The following is a 20,795-nucleotide window of genomic DNA, read 5'->3' on the forward strand; positions in this document are numbered from 1 at the left end:
CAGTTTAAGGGAGTGAAATGTGCACCATGTGTTTAAGGTGTTTCACCTGTGAGCTTCTACCTAATTATCCAGACATGGATGAACAAGTAGCACTCTTCTGGCCTGTCGTGGGGTGACAGGTCCGTAACCTGTTATACACTTGCCTTGCTGGTGAAAAAGCCTGCATGACGAACATGTCGCTTCCATTCCATTATCAAATTGGCATCAATGAATAATTCGTGGCATCTGTGTGAAGACAAAGAGAGACCTGATGCCTGCCAGGTTGGCATCCATGGCTCTTTGGTTACTGTGTGCATGTCAGGCAGAGCGGGAGATGATTTACGATGCAGCTTGCAGTTTACGCTGGAGAGCTCAGCGGTGACTGAGCCTTCATAAGCGACGCCATAGCAACTACTTATTCATGTTGTTTTCCATACATATGTTGAAGAAAATCCCAGAGTTTTATAGTTCTGGGAAACCTACATGAGGCACATAAGTGAGGGATTCTTTGGCTAAAACTAAACGTGGTTGTTTTGCATGGCCTCTTAGGTGCTTTCAGTAACCAGGGATACCGGGGCTCCCTAGACTCTGTCTTATTTTAATTGACTTTGGCCTGCAGGAGGCTTGTGTCCATTCAATCCTTTCTGGGCAGAGACAGAGAGGAGGGAGGGTGGGCGGAATCGAATGTGAATAGAGTGCTCTCAGAAACCAAAGAGTGCAGCCCACTAGAGCTGCTCTTGTTAGTTTGCTCATGGTCTTTGTTCTCCTTTCAGCCCTTCTGGCTAAACGTCTTCAAACAAGCCATTTAGGGGTCATGATTCTCTACGACAGGTTTACTGCGAAAATTGGACTTCACTCTTATGGCTAGTAAGGGAATAAGTGAGGAAGTACCGTCGATAATGTGACTCTGACGTGATGACAGGATATGTGCTGTGCGTTTGTGGGGAAGTTAGTGACCAAACCATGTGGGACAATGCCAGGTGGGACTCCAGGGTTGACAAGGGAGCAGGTGTCTATTACATACAGAGCAGAGGGAGGGGGAGGCAGAGAACGGGTGCGGATGAGGATCATAGAAACTCTTGGCATCTGCGTTACCTGCTGCCTCTCTTGCAGTGCCCTGCCAATAATGGAAGGAAAAGGAGGGAGGTAGAAAATGAAAAGGACAAGGAGTAAAGGAAACTATTCTTGAGGCAGCAGCAAGTGTAGGGGTGACCTTTGTAGTAGCAGCTATTCATGTGTTTAAGGATATATTCTCCCATGTAGCACATGGCCCTTATTCATTATGGTGCTCAATTCTTTTTTAAACAATTTCTGCTGTCTTAAAAGCACTAATATATGGAGCAGGCTGTGTAATGACACACAGTGTTAATGTCTGTAGCATACATGAAATCTGCATGGAAGTTTTTGCCATCCAGTAACTACTGCAAAAAAAAAAAAGATGTATTTGTTCTTTGGGGTTATTATTATTATTCATCACAGTATTTGTTTTTGCATACTTTGACTTACTTTGTAATATGAGTGACAGTTGGTAAGTTGGTGCTGTCTGGTGGGCAGAAGCTTTGCATTGGGGATGACTTTACTGGATGAACGATATTGACACAGGAACATCTGCTGAGTTCATGTCCAGATTTCGTAAATTGATTGGTCTGTGTTGTATTTATACCAACATAGATGAGTCCATGGTATGTTAGGCATGGACATCACCACTGTGCTTACAATGGGGCAGCTGTGCAAGTGGAAAGTTGGCGTTTCAATGTCCGAATCCTCCAGTCTGTATGTCAACGTGTCCTTGAATAAGATGTTGGACTCCAAATTGCTTCTGACGCATAGAATAATGTGCTGTATAAATGTGTGTGAATGGGAAAAATGCCTTGTGGTGTAAAAGCACTGCACGTGGTGAATATGACTAGAAATGTACTGTGTAAAATCAATACGGTTTACTAAACTGAGATTAGAAGGTGGAGTGGTAAGTTATCAGGTAATGCTGGCTAGCTTGGTTAGCAGCAACCTAACTCACTAAATAACCGACTTTAATGGTTTAACTGTGTTAGAATATTTTGTTTAATTACCTTGTTAGTGCAGAAAGAAAGTAGACCTTAAAAATAAGCTAATGTCCCAAAAGCAAATAACTTTACACACAACCTTACAATTGAATTTTAATTGAGATTTCTCTAGCACTGATAATCACATGTTAAGGTACTACATATTAGATACAGTGTAGCCACTTGGCCTACATAACAGTATATGGTAGTCACTGTCATTTTTTAACACATACCTATAAAGCTGCCTTGTTGCCTACAGCAAACTGATACATGAAACTCTTAGAAATGAGCGAAATTTTAAGAATTTTTTAGCAGCACAAAAGAAATTCTATCAACCTCCATATAGATATCTTGAAAGATGAACATCTAAATTTGCAGTCAAATGACAAAAATATTAATGTTGCAATCTGGGTTAACTGACCTTTTATTAAAAGCTCTTTGTTTTCAGGAGAGCGCAGCAGAAACCAAATCAGAGTGTTTAATCAGCACAGTTTATCTCTCTGCCTCGTGTCTGCATGGGCCATGGATGGAAGGTTGGGGGAGCATTAGGCTATCATTGGATAGAGCATTGAACAACTGTCAGGGATGCAGTCCATGTCATTTGTCATGTCTCCCTGGGGCTTTATGACAGCAAGTGAAGCTGGAAGCTGCAGACCCAATCACTGAACCACCCATCTAGTCCCAGCAGATGCGTTTACCACCCTTCGCCATGGTTGACCATCAGGCTGGGCAGCTGAGCACCAGAATATCAATACGGCTCAGACTCAGCCGGGCCCCTGGGACCATCTACGAGGCAAACAGGATAGCCTTCTCTCCTTATGGAAGGCAGAGACTCATTGCCGCCAGGGAGACCAATGTAAACATGGCAGAAGGATGCTCTCTAGCACAAAATGCCAGTTTGATTCACTCCAGAATGGTCTTTGAGATTTGGAAGTGCAACACCTGAGACAATTATCTCCAGATTTGGCTCTTCTCAGAGAGGGAGACAGATGAGTCTATTGAAGGGCCGTCTGTGGGAGGAGTGGAGAGGAGAAACAGTAATCCTTTTGTGTTCCTCATCTGCACTGTCCTGAGCCGTGTTTGGGTGTAGGAAGAGTAGGAGGGAGCGACTGAAGAGAAACGAGTTGGCTGTTCCTCCTCCCGTCATCCGAAACCTGAAGTTTATCCTCTGAGTCAATGACAGGGCTTCTCCTTTAAACCGGTTGGTGCTTAGTGGAGGTGGTAATTTTGTGCAGAGATAAGCCCTTTATCTAATGATGGGGTAGAATAATTCTTTAAGTGGCAACACTTGTGATTCCTTCTCTCTCTCTCTCTCTTTTTTTTTCCTGTTTCTTTCAGATAGCCGATGTATTGTCATCTTTCTGCTATGTTCCACACGGTTGTTGCTTATGTCCTGCGGCTGTTGATGTCGGCCTCGGCGTGAAACAGGGACGCTGTCTGCTTACCCAGACGGTCCCACAGTGGCACAGCTATGGGATAAATTGTGGAGACATGTTTATCAACATAGAAGAAGTGCAAGTTACCCCTTGTTGGAAGAGAATAATGGGACCTAATTGAGCTGTAACATGCTGGCTGGTCGCCAGGCCCTTGAATTGAAAACTCTCCCCATCAGAAGGGGGTCTGAGGAGAGGGAGGGTGCTGTTAAAAACACTGCAGGACGTACTAACATAGACGTGAAACCCGTAAACCTATTAGCCACACTTGGATCCGGTTTTTATCAAATTAAAAGTAACTCAGGAATCTGTGCCTTTACCTTTGAGCGTGATGCTTTTAGCAGAAAGTGCACCTGAGCGGCCTTTTCTGTCAACTAAAGCACAGCCGTGGTAAAGTCAGATCAATTCTCTGGAGGAACAGCACAGCCTGTCTCCTGGCACCTGCCTTGCCAAGAACAGGAGGGGGAGGAGGAGGAGAGAAAAAGAGAGGGAGCGTGAGCGGGTGGGAAAGAGGAAAAACCCAGCTGCCTCTGTGCCTGAGCCCCGTGCTGCTTTTAAAGGAGTGGGTGGGAGAGGAGGGAGAGGAGAGGGAGAAGCAAGGAGACTGCTGGCACCATCTGTACATGTCTTTTGTATTCCAGCCCTCATCTTTACACAGAGTGAGGCTGGTGTGCTCAGTGTTCAAATGAAAGGATAGGAGGTGCCTTTTGGGGTGCAGTGCTCTGAGAGGAGAAGGTGTGTGTTTGTGTGTCGATGCAGAAACTCAGTTTTGTCCTCGGAAAATTCGCCACACTCAGAGGACATCTTGTGTCCTATTTATTTCACGTCTGTGTGTGTGTGTGTTATTATAAGCTCGTGCTGTGTCTTTCCTTGTCTGAGTGTGCTGGTAAGCTTGTACGGTTTGCAAGCAGCCATGTGTGGTCAGATGTCTGGGTTGCCATGTTTGTGATGGGAGTCAGAAGCTTTTGTTTGTTCCTCCTTCCTATCAGCCCCATTAGACTGATGTCTCCTCGCTCGCTGATTCATTCCACCTTCTGTTTTTTCTTTATTTTTAATCTCGGTTGTTTCTCTCTTGCGCGTCTGCATCTGTGTGTGTGTGTGTAATATGTGGCAGCCCACCCTTGCATGTGGCAGCAGGGTGCATCTGCCTGCGAGGACAGCGCGCACTGTCTGCTGTCATATTGACGTGGCTTTTTTGCGCGAACCGCAGCTGAAATCACCAAGCGCTCTGATTCACCCACCCACCCCTCCCGTTCCTTACTCAGCCTAGAAGTGCTGTGAATCATAAGAGGAGGTGGCTGCCCTGCTCTTTGATTGAATCCACATTCCCTTTCTCCTCAAACAGCCACAGAGAGAGGCTAGAAGGAGGCAGAGGAAGTGAGAGGGAGAGAAAAGGGAAAAGTGAGTCTTTTGTAGTTGGCACAGTACAAACACATGCACTGCAGATGAAAAGCATATGATTCGATCAAACGCACTCTGTGGTAGCTACCTAACCAAGTGGTAGGTAGGTGGGGAGAAGGGAAGGACTGGAATTCATTTGCAGGCCCAGAGTGAACCCTAGTGGCCATGAGCTACAGTGACATGCAGGATTTAGGCTGATCCTTTATATTGCAGCTTAAAGGTACAGGCTTTGGGCTCTTAAAATATTCCGATGTTTCTCAGAACAAACACAATCATGATTTAGAAATTTCTGTCCACGCGTAGACTTTTCAATCTAAATTAAACCGAACAAAAAATAACAGGATAAAAATATTTTAAATAGCAGAGCCTGTGCATGTGGGTCGCACATGGCTATTTATTCAATGACTTTTAGGTGTGGTTATGTGAGTATTAGTGTAATTATAAGCACAGTTGATATAAATCAATGGCCCCAGTGTGCACTTGTGAGGTATGAATATAAGCTGTTTAGTGCATTTCCCCCAAACACTCCTGTTTTTCCTCACAGTACATGAAATATGTGTATTCACTAACTACAAGTGCCAGAAAATAAACCACCCTAATTTTGAAATAAATCATTTATTTAGTAACTAAATAAATCATAATAACCTGTAAACATATCACTCTTGAGCAAACATTGTTTTTCACATCTCATGAATGATAGGATGTCTTTGTGTTTAATGTTGTTGCACTGTTACATAGTGTTTGCTTGTTCCATTTTGCAGGTACCTTGCACAGAATATAGCTCCACAGTTGTGCCATAGGGTACAATGCATATTTATTTTTGTGCACTTCCAGTCAGGCCATTGCTTTTTGGATTTGTAACATGAACTTTTACTCAGAAGTTTTTTGCTTTTCTTTGTTCTTAAGTGCTTGCAATAGTAGGGTGGTACCTCTGTAGTTATTGCTAACAGGTCTCCAACAGTACTTATGTATTCTGCTCTCTTTCCAGCCCTCCTGTCCTCGTGGTGTGAGGAGCTTGGACGCCTCCTCCTCCTCCGTCACCAGAAGAACAGGCAGAACGAGCCTCCGGGAAAAGTGCCCATGCAGCCCCCCATGAGTTCCATGAAGCCCAGCCTCTCACATGGGTCAGTGTTCACTGCTGTGCTTTTTGGCTTGTGTGTGAGATGTGTTTGTGTGTGTCGGGTATGCGAACAGACAGACCGGGCCCTTGGGGAAAGCCCTTCCTCTCTGTGTGAGGCCCGTTGTTCCTTATGGATCAGTGGCTAGACAAACTGCCAGACAAACTGCATGTAGCACAGTCAACAGTGGCAAACAGTAACTCAACCATTTGCCTTTCAAGAAGAAGAAGAAGAAGACGCATTTATATTTTTTAAAGCTTAATCACATAACTTGCCTTTTCCTGTCTTTCAGCAGTTGCAAACATACTTACTAGAATATACTGTAAATATTTGTTCTGCTTGGCAAACCATTTTGTTTTGCTTAAGTGAAATGTGTTTTTCTATTCCCTGCAGAGATGGGTCTTTTCCCTATGACTCAGTTCCCTGGCAGCAAAACACCAACCAGCCTCCTGGTTCAGTGTCTGTGGTGACCACCGTGTGGGGCGTGACCAACACTTCCCAGAGCCAGGTGAGATCCCCTTTTAGCTTGAGAGTAAAAATGTGCCTGTTCCAAGTCTTTATATTTAATATCTGTAATAATACCACCTGCAGATTTTTGTATTTGGCAGTGATATTTAGGGCCCGAGCACTGGTAGTGCGAAGGCCCTATTGTATCTGCTCTGTTTCTTCTTATTATTATTAGGGCCCGAGCACAAAAGTGCGAAGGCCCTATTGTATCTGCTCTGTTTCTTATTATTATTATTATCATTATTATTATTATTATTAGGGCCCGAGCACTTCGAGTGCGAAGGCCCTATTGTATCTGCTCCGTTTCTTATTATTATTATTATTATTCAGGCAAAACAAGGGCCTTTTTGAGGGCTTTAACATGCTCAAAAACTCTTGAAATTTTGCACACATGCCAGGTCTGGTGAAAAATTTTGTATTTTATTGGTTTTACATATGAGCACTGGGAAATGGCTCTAGAGCGCCACCTATGCCTTGTTAAATGCAGCCCTACGAACACATCGTTTGAGCTACATGTCTGAAATCTGGCACACATGTGTATCATGCCAAGACGAACAAAAAAGTCTGGGGCCCATTGATGCAAACCCAACAGGAAGTCCGCAATTTGGAAGTGAAGGTGACATTTTGGCTCTAATTTTGCCATTTCCATGCCTCGAACTTTTGCGAACTCCTCATTGGAATTTCATCGTACAAGCTTCATATTTGGTCAGTGTCAACTACACACCTGGGCCATGGTAAATTGCGGAGCTTTTGAGTTTTCGGGATACGGTGAGGCCGTGGCGCCACGGCGAATTTCGATGACTCGCCATGAAAATCTTATTGCCTCTCGTTCTGTCATACATTGTCCGACCTTGACCAAAGTGGACACATATGATAAGGCTCCACCCCTGAACATATTTCAACTGCCATATTTGACATCAGGGACAGCGCCACCTAGTGGGAACAGGAAATGTCATGTTTTACACTTTGGGGTACAGTATTGTAATGGGTGACATCTGCAGCCTCAAATTTGTCCAGGAAAGCCTTAAGGAGTTGGTCTTGGGTTACAGAGAAAACTGTGAGTTTTCGCTGAAGGGTGTGACCCAGCAGCATGGCGAACATTGAGGTCTCGCCATGAAGAAACAAATTAGTGTAACTCAATGAAATCCAATGTGATCAGTACCAGATTTTACAGGGATGATGTCAGACCCGCCCTGAACAGATTGATATGCCCATTGTCAGGAATACGTAGAGCGCCACCTAGTGGCACCAGGAAATGTCATGTCTTTCATTTTGTTGTACTGATTTTCACAGGTTCATCGTGGCCACCTCAAAAGTGGTGAATATCACCATCAGTCCCTCTTGATGCTTCAGTGAGAAAATTGTGACTATAAACTGAACGGCGCACCCTGGTGGCAACGCAGTTAACCATGAAAGATGAAGTGGCTTTTGAGGGGCTTGAAAAGTTTAAAAAGTCTTGAAATTTGGCGCACACATCTAATGTGATGAGGGATTTCTTTTTATATGTTCATTTTCCTTGAACAGCGCAAAATGGCTCCACAGCGCCCCCTACAAAATTTCAAAACAACAGCCCCTGCTCTGTGTTTCATCTATGAGTCTGAAACCTGGCAAGCTTATTGGAGATATCAAGATGTACAAAAAAGTCTCCTGGAGCAATATCCTAAATCCAACAGGAAGTCAGCCATTTTAAAATTAATGTGTAATTTTGGCGACATTTTCACCTCTTTTCAGGCCTCATACTTTGACGAACTCCTCTAAGGAATTTCATCAGATTGACCCGATCTCAAGCGTGTGTAATCTAAAGACCTTTGTGATGTTAAATTGCAAAGCTTTTTACGTTCAGGGAAACGAGGTGGTCATGGCGGCACGTGGAGTTTCAATTACTCGCCAAAAAGCAGTAATCTGCTGTCACTCAAAAATACAATGTCCAATCTCTCCCAAAAGTTGCAGACATGATGAGACTTGAGCTCGGAAATGTTTTTCATGCCATTTGTCACTAATGGTTAGAGCGCCACCTAGTGGGACGACTATAATCATGATTGAATGAGATGAAATTTTAGCTGTTGGTTAAATGCATGAATTCCATCAATCTGACATCAGATCGGACGTGCTGGTTGTAGGAGTTGGGCGTGGCTCGATGCGCCGGGGGTGCGAGGGCCCTCATATCGCTGCTTGCAGCTTTAATCTGAATTGAACTTCATCTGAAAGCATTGAAACATTTACATGTGTTTTTCCCTCTATCCCTAATGTGTAACAGGTGTTGGGGAATCCCATGGCCAACAGCAACAATCCCATGAACCCTGGTGGTAACCCTATGGCCTCGGGTATGTCTGGTAACACTCCAGGTATGAACTCTCCTCAGTTCCCCGGTCCACAGCAGCAGTTCCCCAACAAAGGCAACTCAAACCCAGCCTATATGCAGCAGGGGATGTACGGTCGACCCAACTACCCTGGAGGAGGAGGCTTTGGTGGCAAGTAAGTAACCAGTAGATGGATTGCTGATGGTCACTGGAGTGATTAAAAATGCTTAATGCAGACAATTACTTTAATTAATTCTCTTCTCTAGAACTTTTTTATATCTTTTTGCTTATTCTTATAGTTACCCTGGAGGGCCGAATGCTGGACCCGGTGGAATGGGCATCCCTCCACACTCCCGTCCTCCCTCTGACTTCACCCAGCCTGCCGCTGCTGCCGCCGCTGCTGCAGTTGCTGCTGCTGCTGCCACCGCAACTGCCACTGCAACAGCAACTGTAGCTGCCCTGCAGGAAACCCAGAATAAGGACATGAACCAATATGGACCGGTAGGATGACCCACAAACTGATAGCATAAAGGAAACTGTTGCATTTTGTGCACGTGTCAGACTACTTAGAATTCATCAACTTTGACTTTAGGCTCTATCCCTTTAATGCTAACAATAGCAAGCTGGAGTACCACATTTATTTGCAACAGAAGCAAACAAACTGTTTCTCAGACGTTAATACCATTTTGTTTCTTTCTGGTGGAGTTTTTTTTTTGTTTGTTTATTTGTTTGTTGGTTTGTTATCTATAAAATATCTGATTCAACAGAAACTGTGTAACAGTCCAGTCTGAAGTGGTTGATCAAATTCATTTTGTCTTTCAGATGAGTTCCTCTTTCCAGATGGGGCCAAATCAGGCATACAACAGTCAGTTCATGAACCAGCCAGGACCCCGTGGCCCTCCATCCCTTCCTGGAAACATGGGCACAGGCATGAATGCATCCAACATGAGTGGGCCTCCAATGGGAATGAACCAACCCAGGGGCCAAGGCATGGGGCCCTTTGGGGCACACGGTCAAAGAATGCCTCAGCAAGGCTATGCAGGTCCTCGGGCTCAGGGCATGGGTATGCAGGGCATAAAAAGACCGTACCCAGGGGAGGTGAGTGGATTCAACAGTGTCACCTTAAATATGAAGCTCCGTTGCTATATGCTGAATGTATGTCCCGGTCACTGATTCCACAGCCAAACTATGGTGGGCAGCAGTATGGACCAAACAACCAGTTCCCTAACCAGCAGGGCCAATATCCCACACCAAATGCCTCCAGGCCGCTGCCATCCCCCAACTACCCTGGCCCAAGAATACCAGGACAGCAGCTGCAAGGCCAATACCCACCACCAAGTGGTGCCATGGGCCAGTACTATAAGGTGCAGTGTTAAAGCTATTCAATAAAAATGTGATGGTGTATTTCATATTGTATATGCAGTTTTATCAAAGTCTCACTGACATTTCTTTAGCTAATAATGGTGTAAATTTGACAAATTATTTGTTTAATTAAATTACAGCAAGAGCCACCTTTCAATGGCCAAACAAATAACTTCTCTGGGAGTGGATATCAGTACAACCAGGGAAATATGAATGGGGTAAGTCTACTTTGGTACCAGTTTTGTTTTAATGCAAAATAATACACTTGAATTTACTCTTTAGTCATTTAAGTAGTTGATTTACAACTCAATTTGTGTTTTAGCCTCCAAGGCCAGTGGGGAACTACCCTCACTCGCCTGTGCCAGGAAACCCTACTCCTCCAATGACACCAGGAAGTAACATCCCTCCGTACCTGTCGCCAAACCAGGATGTGAAGCCACCCTTCCCTCCTGACATTAAACCAAATATCACCGCACTCCCTCCCCCACCAGGTCAGTAATTAATCGATGAACAGTAAGGTCAAGCTTTTTAAACCTTTTTTTAAGTCTGTGATTTAAGGTTGGTTGTTATCTCCAAAAAACAGCAAGCCACAACGAGGAACTGCGTCTGACATTCCCAGTGCGGGATGGAGTAGTCCTAGAGCCCTTCAGGCTAGAACATAACCTGGCTGTCAGCAACCACGTCTTCCATTTACGGCCCTCTGTACACCAGACACTCATGTGGAGGTAATGTATATTATGTACTACTGTTTTTTTTCCCCATTCACTTTAACAGTTATATGGGTCTTTTAGGGTGTAAATATTCTCTTATTAATTTTCATTACTTGCCAAGAACATCAGATTAAAAAATACCCTACCCTTTTCCCAGGAACGTGAGAAGTAAGGATCATTAAGGCTTTAATTTAGTATTGCAATTTCCTTCATCACTATCTTAAGTAAAAGTCAATTCAAGTCAAGAGTCCTGATATGAGGATTTCTCCTGCTGCCAAGCTGAGATTATATCCTAAGTTTAGTGTTCCATTAACGGTATATGTTACCTCAAAAGTTCTCTCTGTTATTGTGTGCGAATCAATTGCTGCTATTCTAACTCATGTATCGCATACAGTAACCCTCCATAACCGTTACCGCTTTATGTTTTATCTGTGCAGGTCGGACCTGGAGCTGCAGTTTAAGTGCTACCACCACGAAGACCGTCAGATGAACACGAACTGGCCGGCATCTGTCCAAGTCAGCGTCAACGCCACGCCGCTCACAATCGAGCGGGGAGACAACAAGACCTCCCACAAACCCCTGCACTTGAAACATGTATGCCAGCCTGGAAGGAACACGATCCAGATCACAGTCACTGCCTGCTGCTGTGTGAGTACACTCATTTCCAGAATTATGAAAAAAATAAACAGGTTCATACAAATCCACTCAGGTAAATCAAAGTCAAATCCAAAATGCTTCCCATCAGATGATATTTAATGCTAAAAGCAAGAAAGTAACAAAAGGGATCTGTCATGTCTCCTTTTTTTTACACAAATGATGAAACAGTAAAGAATGGATGAAACAGATACATCTTAGGAGAATGTCTTTGATAGCCACTTAGATGTTTTTTCCCCCCCAGTCGCACTTGTTTGTGCTACAACTGGTCCATCGGCCCTCAGTTCGCTCTGTCCTCCAAGGCTTACTGAAGAAGAGGCTTCTGCCTGCAGAGCACTGCATCACCAAAGGTATTCACATTCATTTTGCGCCCTTATGTCCTCATTGCTCTGTACTTGTTTACTCACTGTGTTTCTTCTCCTGCCTCACAGTAAAGAGGAACTTCAGTAGCGTGGCAGCGTCGTCGGGCAATACCACATTAAACGGGGAGGATGGCGTGGAGCAGACAGCCATCAAGGTTTCACTCAAATGTCCAATCACCTTCCGGCGAATACAGCTTCCAGCAAGAGGGCATGACTGCAAACATGTTCAGGTAAGACTTCAAGGATACACCATCACAGTAACAGTGACAAACAAATAGAAATATACATTAAAAAATCTATTTTCTTGTTCTTGCAGTGTTTTGATTTGGAATCATATTTACAACTGAACTGTGAGCGGGGAACATGGAGATGTCCTGTGTGCAAGTAAGTCTAAGGAGTTAAAATGCTAAGGAGTACATGCACTTGCCTTATTTAATTGACTTTTTCTTAAATACTATTTCTCTTTTTTCCTCAGTAAAACTGCGCTGTTAGAAGGACTCGAGGTGGACCAGTACATGTGGGGAATCCTGAATGCTATTCAAAAGTAAGCAGAAATAGGAACATCAGTGCAATCTCATATGCATATGTATTTTTCTTTTAACTTAACTATTTGATTTCATCTGCATTTTATCAGCTCTGAGTTTGAGGAAGTGACAATTGACCCGACATGTAGTTGGCGGCCGGTGGCTATAAAATCAGAAATTCACATAAAAGAAGATCCAGATGGACCACTGGCAAAGAGGTTTAAGACGATGAGTCCCAGCCAGATGATCATGCCTAATGTGATGGAGATGATAGCTCAGCTTGGCCCTGGACCCTCACCATACCCATCGCTTCCTTCTGGGCAAGGAGGCAACAACAGCGAATACGGAAGCCAAGGTAGCTCAAACACGTACAAAAAGTACAGTAGCACCCAGAATTATGCAAACAAAGCAGAACAACAACAAAAAATACAGAAAGTTTAAAATGACATACAACACATGTATTTAAAACATATTCTGTCTGTGTCTAGGCAACAGTTACCAGAGCCATGGGAACTTTGATTTCCCTCACGGGACCCCTGGTGGTACGTCGATGAATGACTTCATGCATGGTCCCCAGCTGTCTCACCCACCTGACATGCCCAACAACCTGATGACACAAGACAAGCCACTGTCCCACAATATGCCTGACACAGTGAGTTTACCAACAATTCCAAATATACTGACTCTGTCATATTTTGTAGTTTCGTTACATAATGTATTCTTTTTGCTTTACTTTGTATATAGACCATCTATAAAAGTGGGAAAATACAGGCAGCAACCAGTTAGTATAGCTTAGCATAAAAAACAGCTACATTAAATATGCAACTTGAGTCAAAATAACTAAACTTACCAATAATTGGCTCTACTTCCATATAACTTACATATTAATAAAGTTAGCCAAGCTAGCTGAGCTAGCCAAATTATAGCTTTAGCTTTATATTTAAAGTGGTTGTTGGAGGTTGTTAGCAGTCACAAAATGAAACCGGCTGAAAGACGTATATGGCTATTCTGAATTATTCCCCTTCTCTTTCTCTACAGATACCTCATTCTGTTGGCAATGACCAACCGCATGGTCCACTGCAGCAGAGTTTACACGTGTCTCCACACCCTGGGAGCCAATCAGGGCAGCAGCTACACCACAGCGGGCCTCCTCAGCCCTCACGACAAGCTCCACCTCCTCAACAACAGCAACAACAGCAGCAACAACAGCAACAACAACAGCAGCCCGGCCCCAACAACCACCCTCACAGCGACCTGGCCTTCAACCCCTCCAGCGGTTTGGACAGCCAAGCAGGGTCAGACATGCCTGAGCCGTCCTTAGACGTAAGTCAGAATCTTCACATCTGTAATCTGACATATTTAACAGTTGATGCAAGGAGATTCCTTGAATACTTACATAGCAAACTTTTGTTGTCCTTCCTTTTACCATACAGCTTCTTCCAGAGCTCGCTAACCCAGATGAACTGTTGTCCTACCTGGATCCCCCAGACCTCCCCAGCAATAGCAACGATGACCTTCTATCGCTCTTTGAAAACAACTGAGGCGATTCAGAAACATATAATCACTGACTGCTGCAGTTTCCCTGAGAACCCAAGGTGGTCACTCAGTACTTGATAAACACAAAGATGCACTCCCTTTCTCTTCTTCCTCTTGTACAACTTTCATTCGCCAGCACAGATTGACTGAAAGAGGTTACAACTCAAAGACACGGCAAGGGTTTTCCCTGCCCTCTCACCCAGAGGTGATAACTTTGAACTGTGCAGCTATACTCAGTTGATTTTTTTTTTTTTTAAATGTCACACACATGTGTATGTGTGCTTATTAGGAACGCGTTGTAGCATTTTTTTTTTTATTCGTGTTTTGTTTCCTTTTCCGAAGAAAAAGGAATTCACTGTAAAAAAAACAGAAAAATAACTGAAAAAACCTGCGCTATCTGGCCAGTGCGTTTTATCTTATTCCAATCTGAGAGGCCACAGCTTCCTGGTGTCGCAGCTCCATTCCCTGACTGGTCTGGTTAGTCGCACTTTTTTGTCCACCACACATCATTTAAAAGCACAAGAGATTCTGGCAACGCAAAAACACAAAAATCAGCCTTTCCAAAAAGAAACAAAAAATAAGATCAACGTGTCCGTCTTTGACAAAATGTTTTTTCTAAAACAAATGTTTGCTCCTCTGCCAAGATTTTAAAAAATATTTTTGGGACTGATCGGCATCCACTTTGTCTACGATTGTGCTATTTTTTTAAACACGTAGATGTCCCTCCTTTTCGGTTTCGACAGCAGAAAATGAAAAAAAAATCGCCCCAATTACACCAAACAACATTCATAACAGAGTAGCATATCTGTCCATCTACATATTGTAAAGTTATTGTCCTCCTGTACAAAGAAGGGATTTCATTGGAAACGTAAGGTACAACGTGCGAGGTTTGGGTTCCTGTGACGATCCTGCTTTGTCGCTTCCTGCTACAACTCCTTCCATCAGCTCTGCATGAGCCATTGTCTTTCTCTTGTCAGCAGTTTTGCAGAATTACATCTCTCTTCCCGGTTAAATGATGTTGTTTAAGTAATCTACAACGTGCATGTGTGCCAAGCCCTTGTCTAGTGCTGTTCCAAGTGGTGATAACAAAAGATAGTGTGGTTTTTATCAGTTGCTGTTTCCACAGATTTTTTGTTTGTTTGCTTGTTTTATGATTTTCTGTCAGGTTTAGTATGATTTTATTTAACACTAACATTGAAGGGATGATGTTGATATCAGCAGTACATTTATCATGTATTTGCTGGATATACTGTGTTATGTTTATTATGGTTTTTTTTATTGTTGCTGCACAATTAAACTATACATAAACCTTTTGGGAAACTGCTCAACATCACCAAAGTTAGAGGGATGAGAATGGAAATGTTTGTGCTTGCTTGGTCCTGTAAAAGACTGAAAGTCTGTGTGAGAGTGTGTGTGTGTCAGTGTGATTGGATGTAATATTGGTTTTAAAGATAAAGGAGAGGACAGTTTATCCATCACTGCTGTTCAAGAAGTGGTTTTCAAAGCAGTATTGGTGCAGATTTCTTTCTTTTTGCCACATTTGTTTTCATTTTCATGTTAAAAAAAGAGTGCTGTTCTGTATGCAAATGTATTATTTTTTAAGAAATGCTATTGTACTGTAAATATCATTGTGAATATTTTTGTATCATCTTGATAATGTTTGTCCTTCGATCATTAGTCGTCCAACTTAACCACATATGCTCCCAAACCAGCATACGGCTGTCTCGTCTCCACGCCGGGGCGTAGCCAGCCCAAGCATTTCATAAGCTATCGCAGGTCATCGTCGTTTCCCCTGAGTCACTTTCCCACCTGTTCATGTCCTAATATTCGTTGTCCCCTTCCTTGCATCAGCTCAAAGTGCTTGTGTAGCATCGTTTCAGTTTTCAGACGTCGCACTCAGTTCGGAGCAATACTTTCTCTCATGCTACGATGTATTGATTAAAAATGATCAATGTTGTCTGCTCATGAATTTATGTTGACCTTTGTCAGTGATGCTGAACAGTAAATGGGTTTCAAATTATGTGGTGTCAGCTGGCTTTCAGTGTAATTAGTGAGCTATGTGAATATCATAATTGTTGCTAATTGTCAGTGGTATTTTAAAGATATATCACAACCATATTTTAAAGAAATTCATGATATTGTTTATATTTTTGTTATAGAAAAAATGTGGCTTTTTTTAAAAAGCATGAGACCATATACATTTTTATCCCCCTTTGTTCTTGGTAAATTATTTTGTACTGGTTTTCTTATTAATCTGTAAGGCTAGAAATCCAATTTCTTTCAATTGTAGCATTGTGCTGAATCGACCATCCTGATTTCATGTACGCATTACTTTTAAATGTTATAAAAGGAATTTGTTTTTTCCTATTCAGAGCCCTAACTTGTTTCATATTTTAGTCACAAGGAAACATCAAATCAAAAGTCTGTGCTTTCAACAGTTCACTGGTGTGTTTTCATTCTTCGCGATCTGAATTGAAACTTTTAAACAATCCCACGGAAGTCTTTATCATTTCAGTGTTTTTCTTCTTCTTTTCAAATTGGTGAAAAAGGCAGCACCCCTAATTTGTAGTTGCACAATCACAATAAAGGGCCATTTCTCTGGGGGGATGTTGTTTTAAAAGAAAAAACTGTTGAAAAAGGTAAACGACTTAATAAAAAATTTAAAAATTAAAAAAAAAACAGAAAGGAAGGGCACGTTCACTAGTTTGACCTGGAAAGGATTTTAAGAACAGGTCAAACATCCCAAGGATGCCTGTATATATGTAAATTAATATAGAGACATGTGAACAGAAATGTATTCATTTTCCCTGGGAATGTGCATTGTTTCTTCAGAATAATAAAAAGCTTGCAACCCCTCTACTGGAAGTGGCTGAATATGGAAAATGAAACTTGTTAGTTAGTGTCTGTGGGTATCGCTCAGCATTATGTTCCCACTCTGTATTATACTTTCACCTCTTTTGTTACGGGAACTGGGACAGCAATGTTTTACATGTAATATTTAGCCTAAGTGTTCTAGTCTGTCACCTGCATACTCTGAGGTGCTAAAGCTAAAAACTTAAAAAACAAATACATTTAAAAAATAAAAAAATACATAAAGCAAAACAAACAATAAAAAAAAAACGGTTACAAAGAAAACTGCTCGGAGGTGAGGGAGAAGCACGGTGGGAGGGACGGGTCCAGAAGATTGTAACCAAATCCATAGTTTGTACAATTTTTGATATCATGAACAGTTGGAAAAATTATACAATCTAAGGTGATTCATGCAATGTGGCCATTGTCTCTCTGTTTGTACATTGTATGTACAATCATTTCATATTCTAAACTGGTGAGAAAATAAAGGAACTAATTGTGATTTTTAGTCTTGCAGAACTGTATGTAGTTAGATGATGTGACAACCTAATATTTATCTAATAAATATGTATTCAGATGATACCTGTATGTCACTGTGATTTTGTCTTTTGTGCACTTGTGACGCAGTCTGCGAGACCTGTCTGACTCGCGTGCTGTTTACTGAAGCACGAGGTGTAAATTATGGATTTTTACTCAGATTTTCATTGAGTTGGCTCAAGGTCTCCTTGTCAGTGAGTGGAAAGTTTACAAACTAATGACACATCAAACTAAGGCTCTCATGAATTGCAATCGCCAATTGAACATTTTTTGAGAAGCAGTCAACAAAGTAATGGAAAATCTTTAGAAAATATTATTATTGCCCACTCTGTTACAGTCCTTTTTTAAAAAGTACTGTAACTTTTATTCTTCTTACAAGATTGTAAAAGGAAAGTGAGAAGTTCAGTTTCCAGTTCTACTGCATGTTGATACCCAATTAGATGCCTTGTCATATTTCTCCAGTGTGCAACTTCAGGCCATACAGGTTTCAGGTTTTTCAGAAACAACTAGTGGTTCAGTAGCTAATGGTGATTTGAATGTTATACAACCATGCATAAGTGGATAGAAGTCACTCCCTAAACAATTATGATTCATAAGCTGTCAAAACTGGTTTTATCTAAACATACAACCAGTGACTGAATGTTCAAAAAATATAAGAGGTGGGAAAAAGACCGGTGGCGTTAATGTGTAATTCCAGTCCCCTTTTACTGTGAATATAATTAAACAATAACATTAAAATACTAACACACTACAATCTAACATTTAAAATCTTCACTTAAAATGAAAAAGTCTTGACACACACTCATTATTGTCTCTTTAGAGGAGTTTATGTTTTTGGTAGCCATTAAATCCATTAAAATCCATTAAAAATTTTAAAGTTGACGAGAAAAAAACAAACAAAAAAAACCCTTACAACCTTATAATTTTAACTAAACTATAATTCTTCTGAGGATGGTGTGTAATATCAACACAGATCAGGTATAACATTGGGACCACTAAAAAGGAGATGTGAATAACACTCATTAACTTTCATCATGGCACCTGTCAGTAGATGGGGTCTATTAAAGAACAAGTTGATGCGTTGGATGCAGGAAAAATGGGCAAGCGCGAGTATTTGAGTGAGTTTGAAAAGGGCCAGATTGTGACAAGAGGACTGGGTGAGAGCATCTCCTATAGTGCAGCTGTTTGGGGGTGTTCTTGATTTTCAGTCACGACAGGGTCATGTACATGTGTTACCTATCTCAGCAGTGCTGCGGACGATACAAACCCTTCATGATTCCCTGACGGCTGTGGCCTCTTTCAGCAGGATAACCCGCCCTTGGAACACAATAACAAGGCCGCCTCCAAAATTCCCTAGACGTCAATCCAGTTGAGCATCATTGGGATGTGCTGGACAAACAAGTCCAATCCATGGAGGCCACACCTCACAACTTAGAGGACTTAAAGGATCTTGGTGCAAAGCACACCTTCATGGGTGTATTGGAGTACATGTCTTGACAGCTCAGGGCTGGCAAGACATGTACAGGTAGTAAAAGGGAGATCAACACAATATTAGGCAGGTGGCCATAATGTTACACCCAATCAGTGTATGTTTGTATGTATGTATCAGTTTGCTAGTGTAATCAAGGTCAAAACAGGTACAGTTCAAACAGCTTTTGGAAAGCTGTATCTTTCTTTAGATTACAAACAGAATGCTGTCTTAGAGCAGCCACATACGGTCTCCAAGAGCAAGTGGGTAATCGCTGGAAAACACCTGCTGATCGTCTGAGAGGAGCAACTGACCAGCCAACAGGAGCAGCTACTTGTGGGGAAAATACACTTGAAGAACCACATTATGACAATTTACAACCAAATAATCTCTAACATGTCTGATTTTCCATTCATTTTTTTATGTTTCATCAGTAAAAGACACAGAAAGCCATGGTGTGAGAGAACAGCAGCATTATTAAGTGTTAAGAAAAATTCAACTGCCCAAATAGTCTGTCCTTTATTCACATCGAGTAGAAAACCTTGGCAAAAGTAACTTTAACGACATTATGTTGCACAAGAAAGCAAACTTTAAATGCTTCTGATATTTGTGTAGGCCTAAATCTTGTGCAGTGGAATAACAGATCCTTTTTTTTAGCTGTGAATGTTTAGATCTGAGTGTCTTTCTGCAGCTCAATAACACTGGGATTTTAAAGAAAAAGCAGAACTGAACATTGTACTTTTGTGGAACATTACTAGTGGAATATTCCTGACAACTCCCTTGAGCAATAGCACAGTCTGACAGGCATAAAATAGTATCTTTGGCCCAATAAGGGGATTCCCAAAGAACTGTTAGCGGAAAAGTTGATACATATCAGCATGGTGTGTAATGTGTAATTAAAATGTTTTAGGAATCTACAAAAATAGAGGACAGAATAGGAAGAAGTGCCAGGCCTAAAAACTATCTACACCGGATGAATAGTATCTGAAAGACAGGTCCTTAAGAAATGGAGGGAATAAAATCAGCAGTGACCTGACACGAGACCTGAGAGATGCACATAGTCTACTGAAGAGCCATCAATCAGTCATTGCCTGATCTCTCCAAAACCAGACCTCAATATTATTGACAAAGAGCAGAACAAAAGGAAAAGAAGAGCCTTGGATGACCTTCAAGAACTATTAATGAAGACCAGTTAAATAAATTAAAAGAAAGCTTGCCTAGGGTAGTTCAGGCTGTGTTGACTAAAGGTGTTCATACCAAATATTGACTCTCAAGCTCAACAGAACTGTACAAACTATGTTTTGCTTTATGTACCGTATTTCCACGAGTGTTGGCAGTTTTGACTAAATTGCTGCTCCTACTTTCCCAATTTGCTTAAAAAATATAAAGAAACGAGGGGTTGGTTGAGACTTTTGCAAAGTACTGTATATAATAACTTATATTACTAATGCTGATCAATTAGTATCTGAGTAGAAGCTTACTAGTAGCTGGTATTTAAGTTCCCAAACCAGGCATCCAGCACCTCTCAGTAGGTCACAAGATAAGTCCGGCATACAAAAAAGCCACTTGGATCATTGTCAGATAAGTAAGCAACAATCCTTCTTGGGTTATACCTCGTTCAATAAATCATATCAATAAATCATAAGGAAAACAAACCAATAATGCAATCCAATATTGAAAAGGATAAGTTGAAGAGTTACTTAAATAAAATTGCAAAAGGGTTTGAGGTAAATTGCTGATAACAGCTGACTGAAACTTGACAACTACATCTAAGTGTATTATATCTGAATAAACCAGATGTAACAGCCACATATTAAAATTAGTTGGTAAGCCATTGTATTTTATTTAAAAGTCACGTCATATGTATAAGCTAACTCACAACTGTGCTGAATTACTTTGACTGCGCAAACACACAGTGTCGCACAGGCTGGGTGGGCAGAAAGTCAATAACATTTTACTGAAACGCAACAGACCGGTTTCAAAGTAACTTAAAGTCTCTAATGAGCTAATGT

At 41.7% G+C, this 20,795-nt stretch overlaps 1 protein-coding gene across 5 annotated transcripts in view; it reads left to right on the plus strand.

Moving 5' to 3' along the window:
- The window catches only part of LOC116327521 (zinc finger MIZ domain-containing protein 1-like), a 112,899-nt gene extending 95,539 nt beyond the window's left edge, over positions 1-17,360 (plus strand). For all 5 annotated transcript variants that reach the window (XM_039616462.1, XM_039616461.1, XM_039616460.1 and 2 more), the window contains 18 exons: positions 5,844-5,979; positions 6,367-6,481; positions 8,738-8,955; positions 9,080-9,281; positions 9,603-9,878; positions 9,962-10,144; positions 10,283-10,360; positions 10,465-10,633; positions 10,726-10,867; positions 11,290-11,500; positions 11,751-11,856; positions 11,938-12,098; positions 12,185-12,252; positions 12,344-12,412; positions 12,503-12,747; positions 12,881-13,044; positions 13,431-13,715; positions 13,826-17,360. In XM_039616462.1, coding sequence (XP_039472396.1) covers positions 5,844-5,979; positions 6,367-6,481; positions 8,738-8,955; positions 9,080-9,281; positions 9,603-9,878; positions 9,962-10,144; positions 10,283-10,360; positions 10,465-10,633; positions 10,726-10,867; positions 11,290-11,500; positions 11,751-11,856; positions 11,938-12,098; positions 12,185-12,252; positions 12,344-12,412; positions 12,503-12,747; positions 12,881-13,044; positions 13,431-13,715; positions 13,826-13,933 — 2,936 coding nt within the window. In that variant the 3' untranslated portion in view covers positions 13,934-17,360. The remainder of the gene's footprint in view (positions 1-5,843; positions 5,980-6,366; positions 6,482-8,737; positions 8,956-9,079; positions 9,282-9,602; positions 9,879-9,961; positions 10,145-10,282; positions 10,361-10,464; positions 10,634-10,725; positions 10,868-11,289; positions 11,501-11,750; positions 11,857-11,937; positions 12,099-12,184; positions 12,253-12,343; positions 12,413-12,502; positions 12,748-12,880; positions 13,045-13,430; positions 13,716-13,825) is intronic.
- Positions 17,361-20,795: the final 3,435 nt, after the last annotated feature.

Source organism: Oreochromis aureus, linkage group 8 (assembly GCF_013358895.1).
Source record: "Oreochromis aureus strain Israel breed Guangdong linkage group 8, ZZ_aureus, whole genome shotgun sequence".
NCBI classification, from domain to species: Eukaryota; Metazoa; Chordata; class Actinopteri; order Cichliformes; family Cichlidae; genus Oreochromis; species Oreochromis aureus.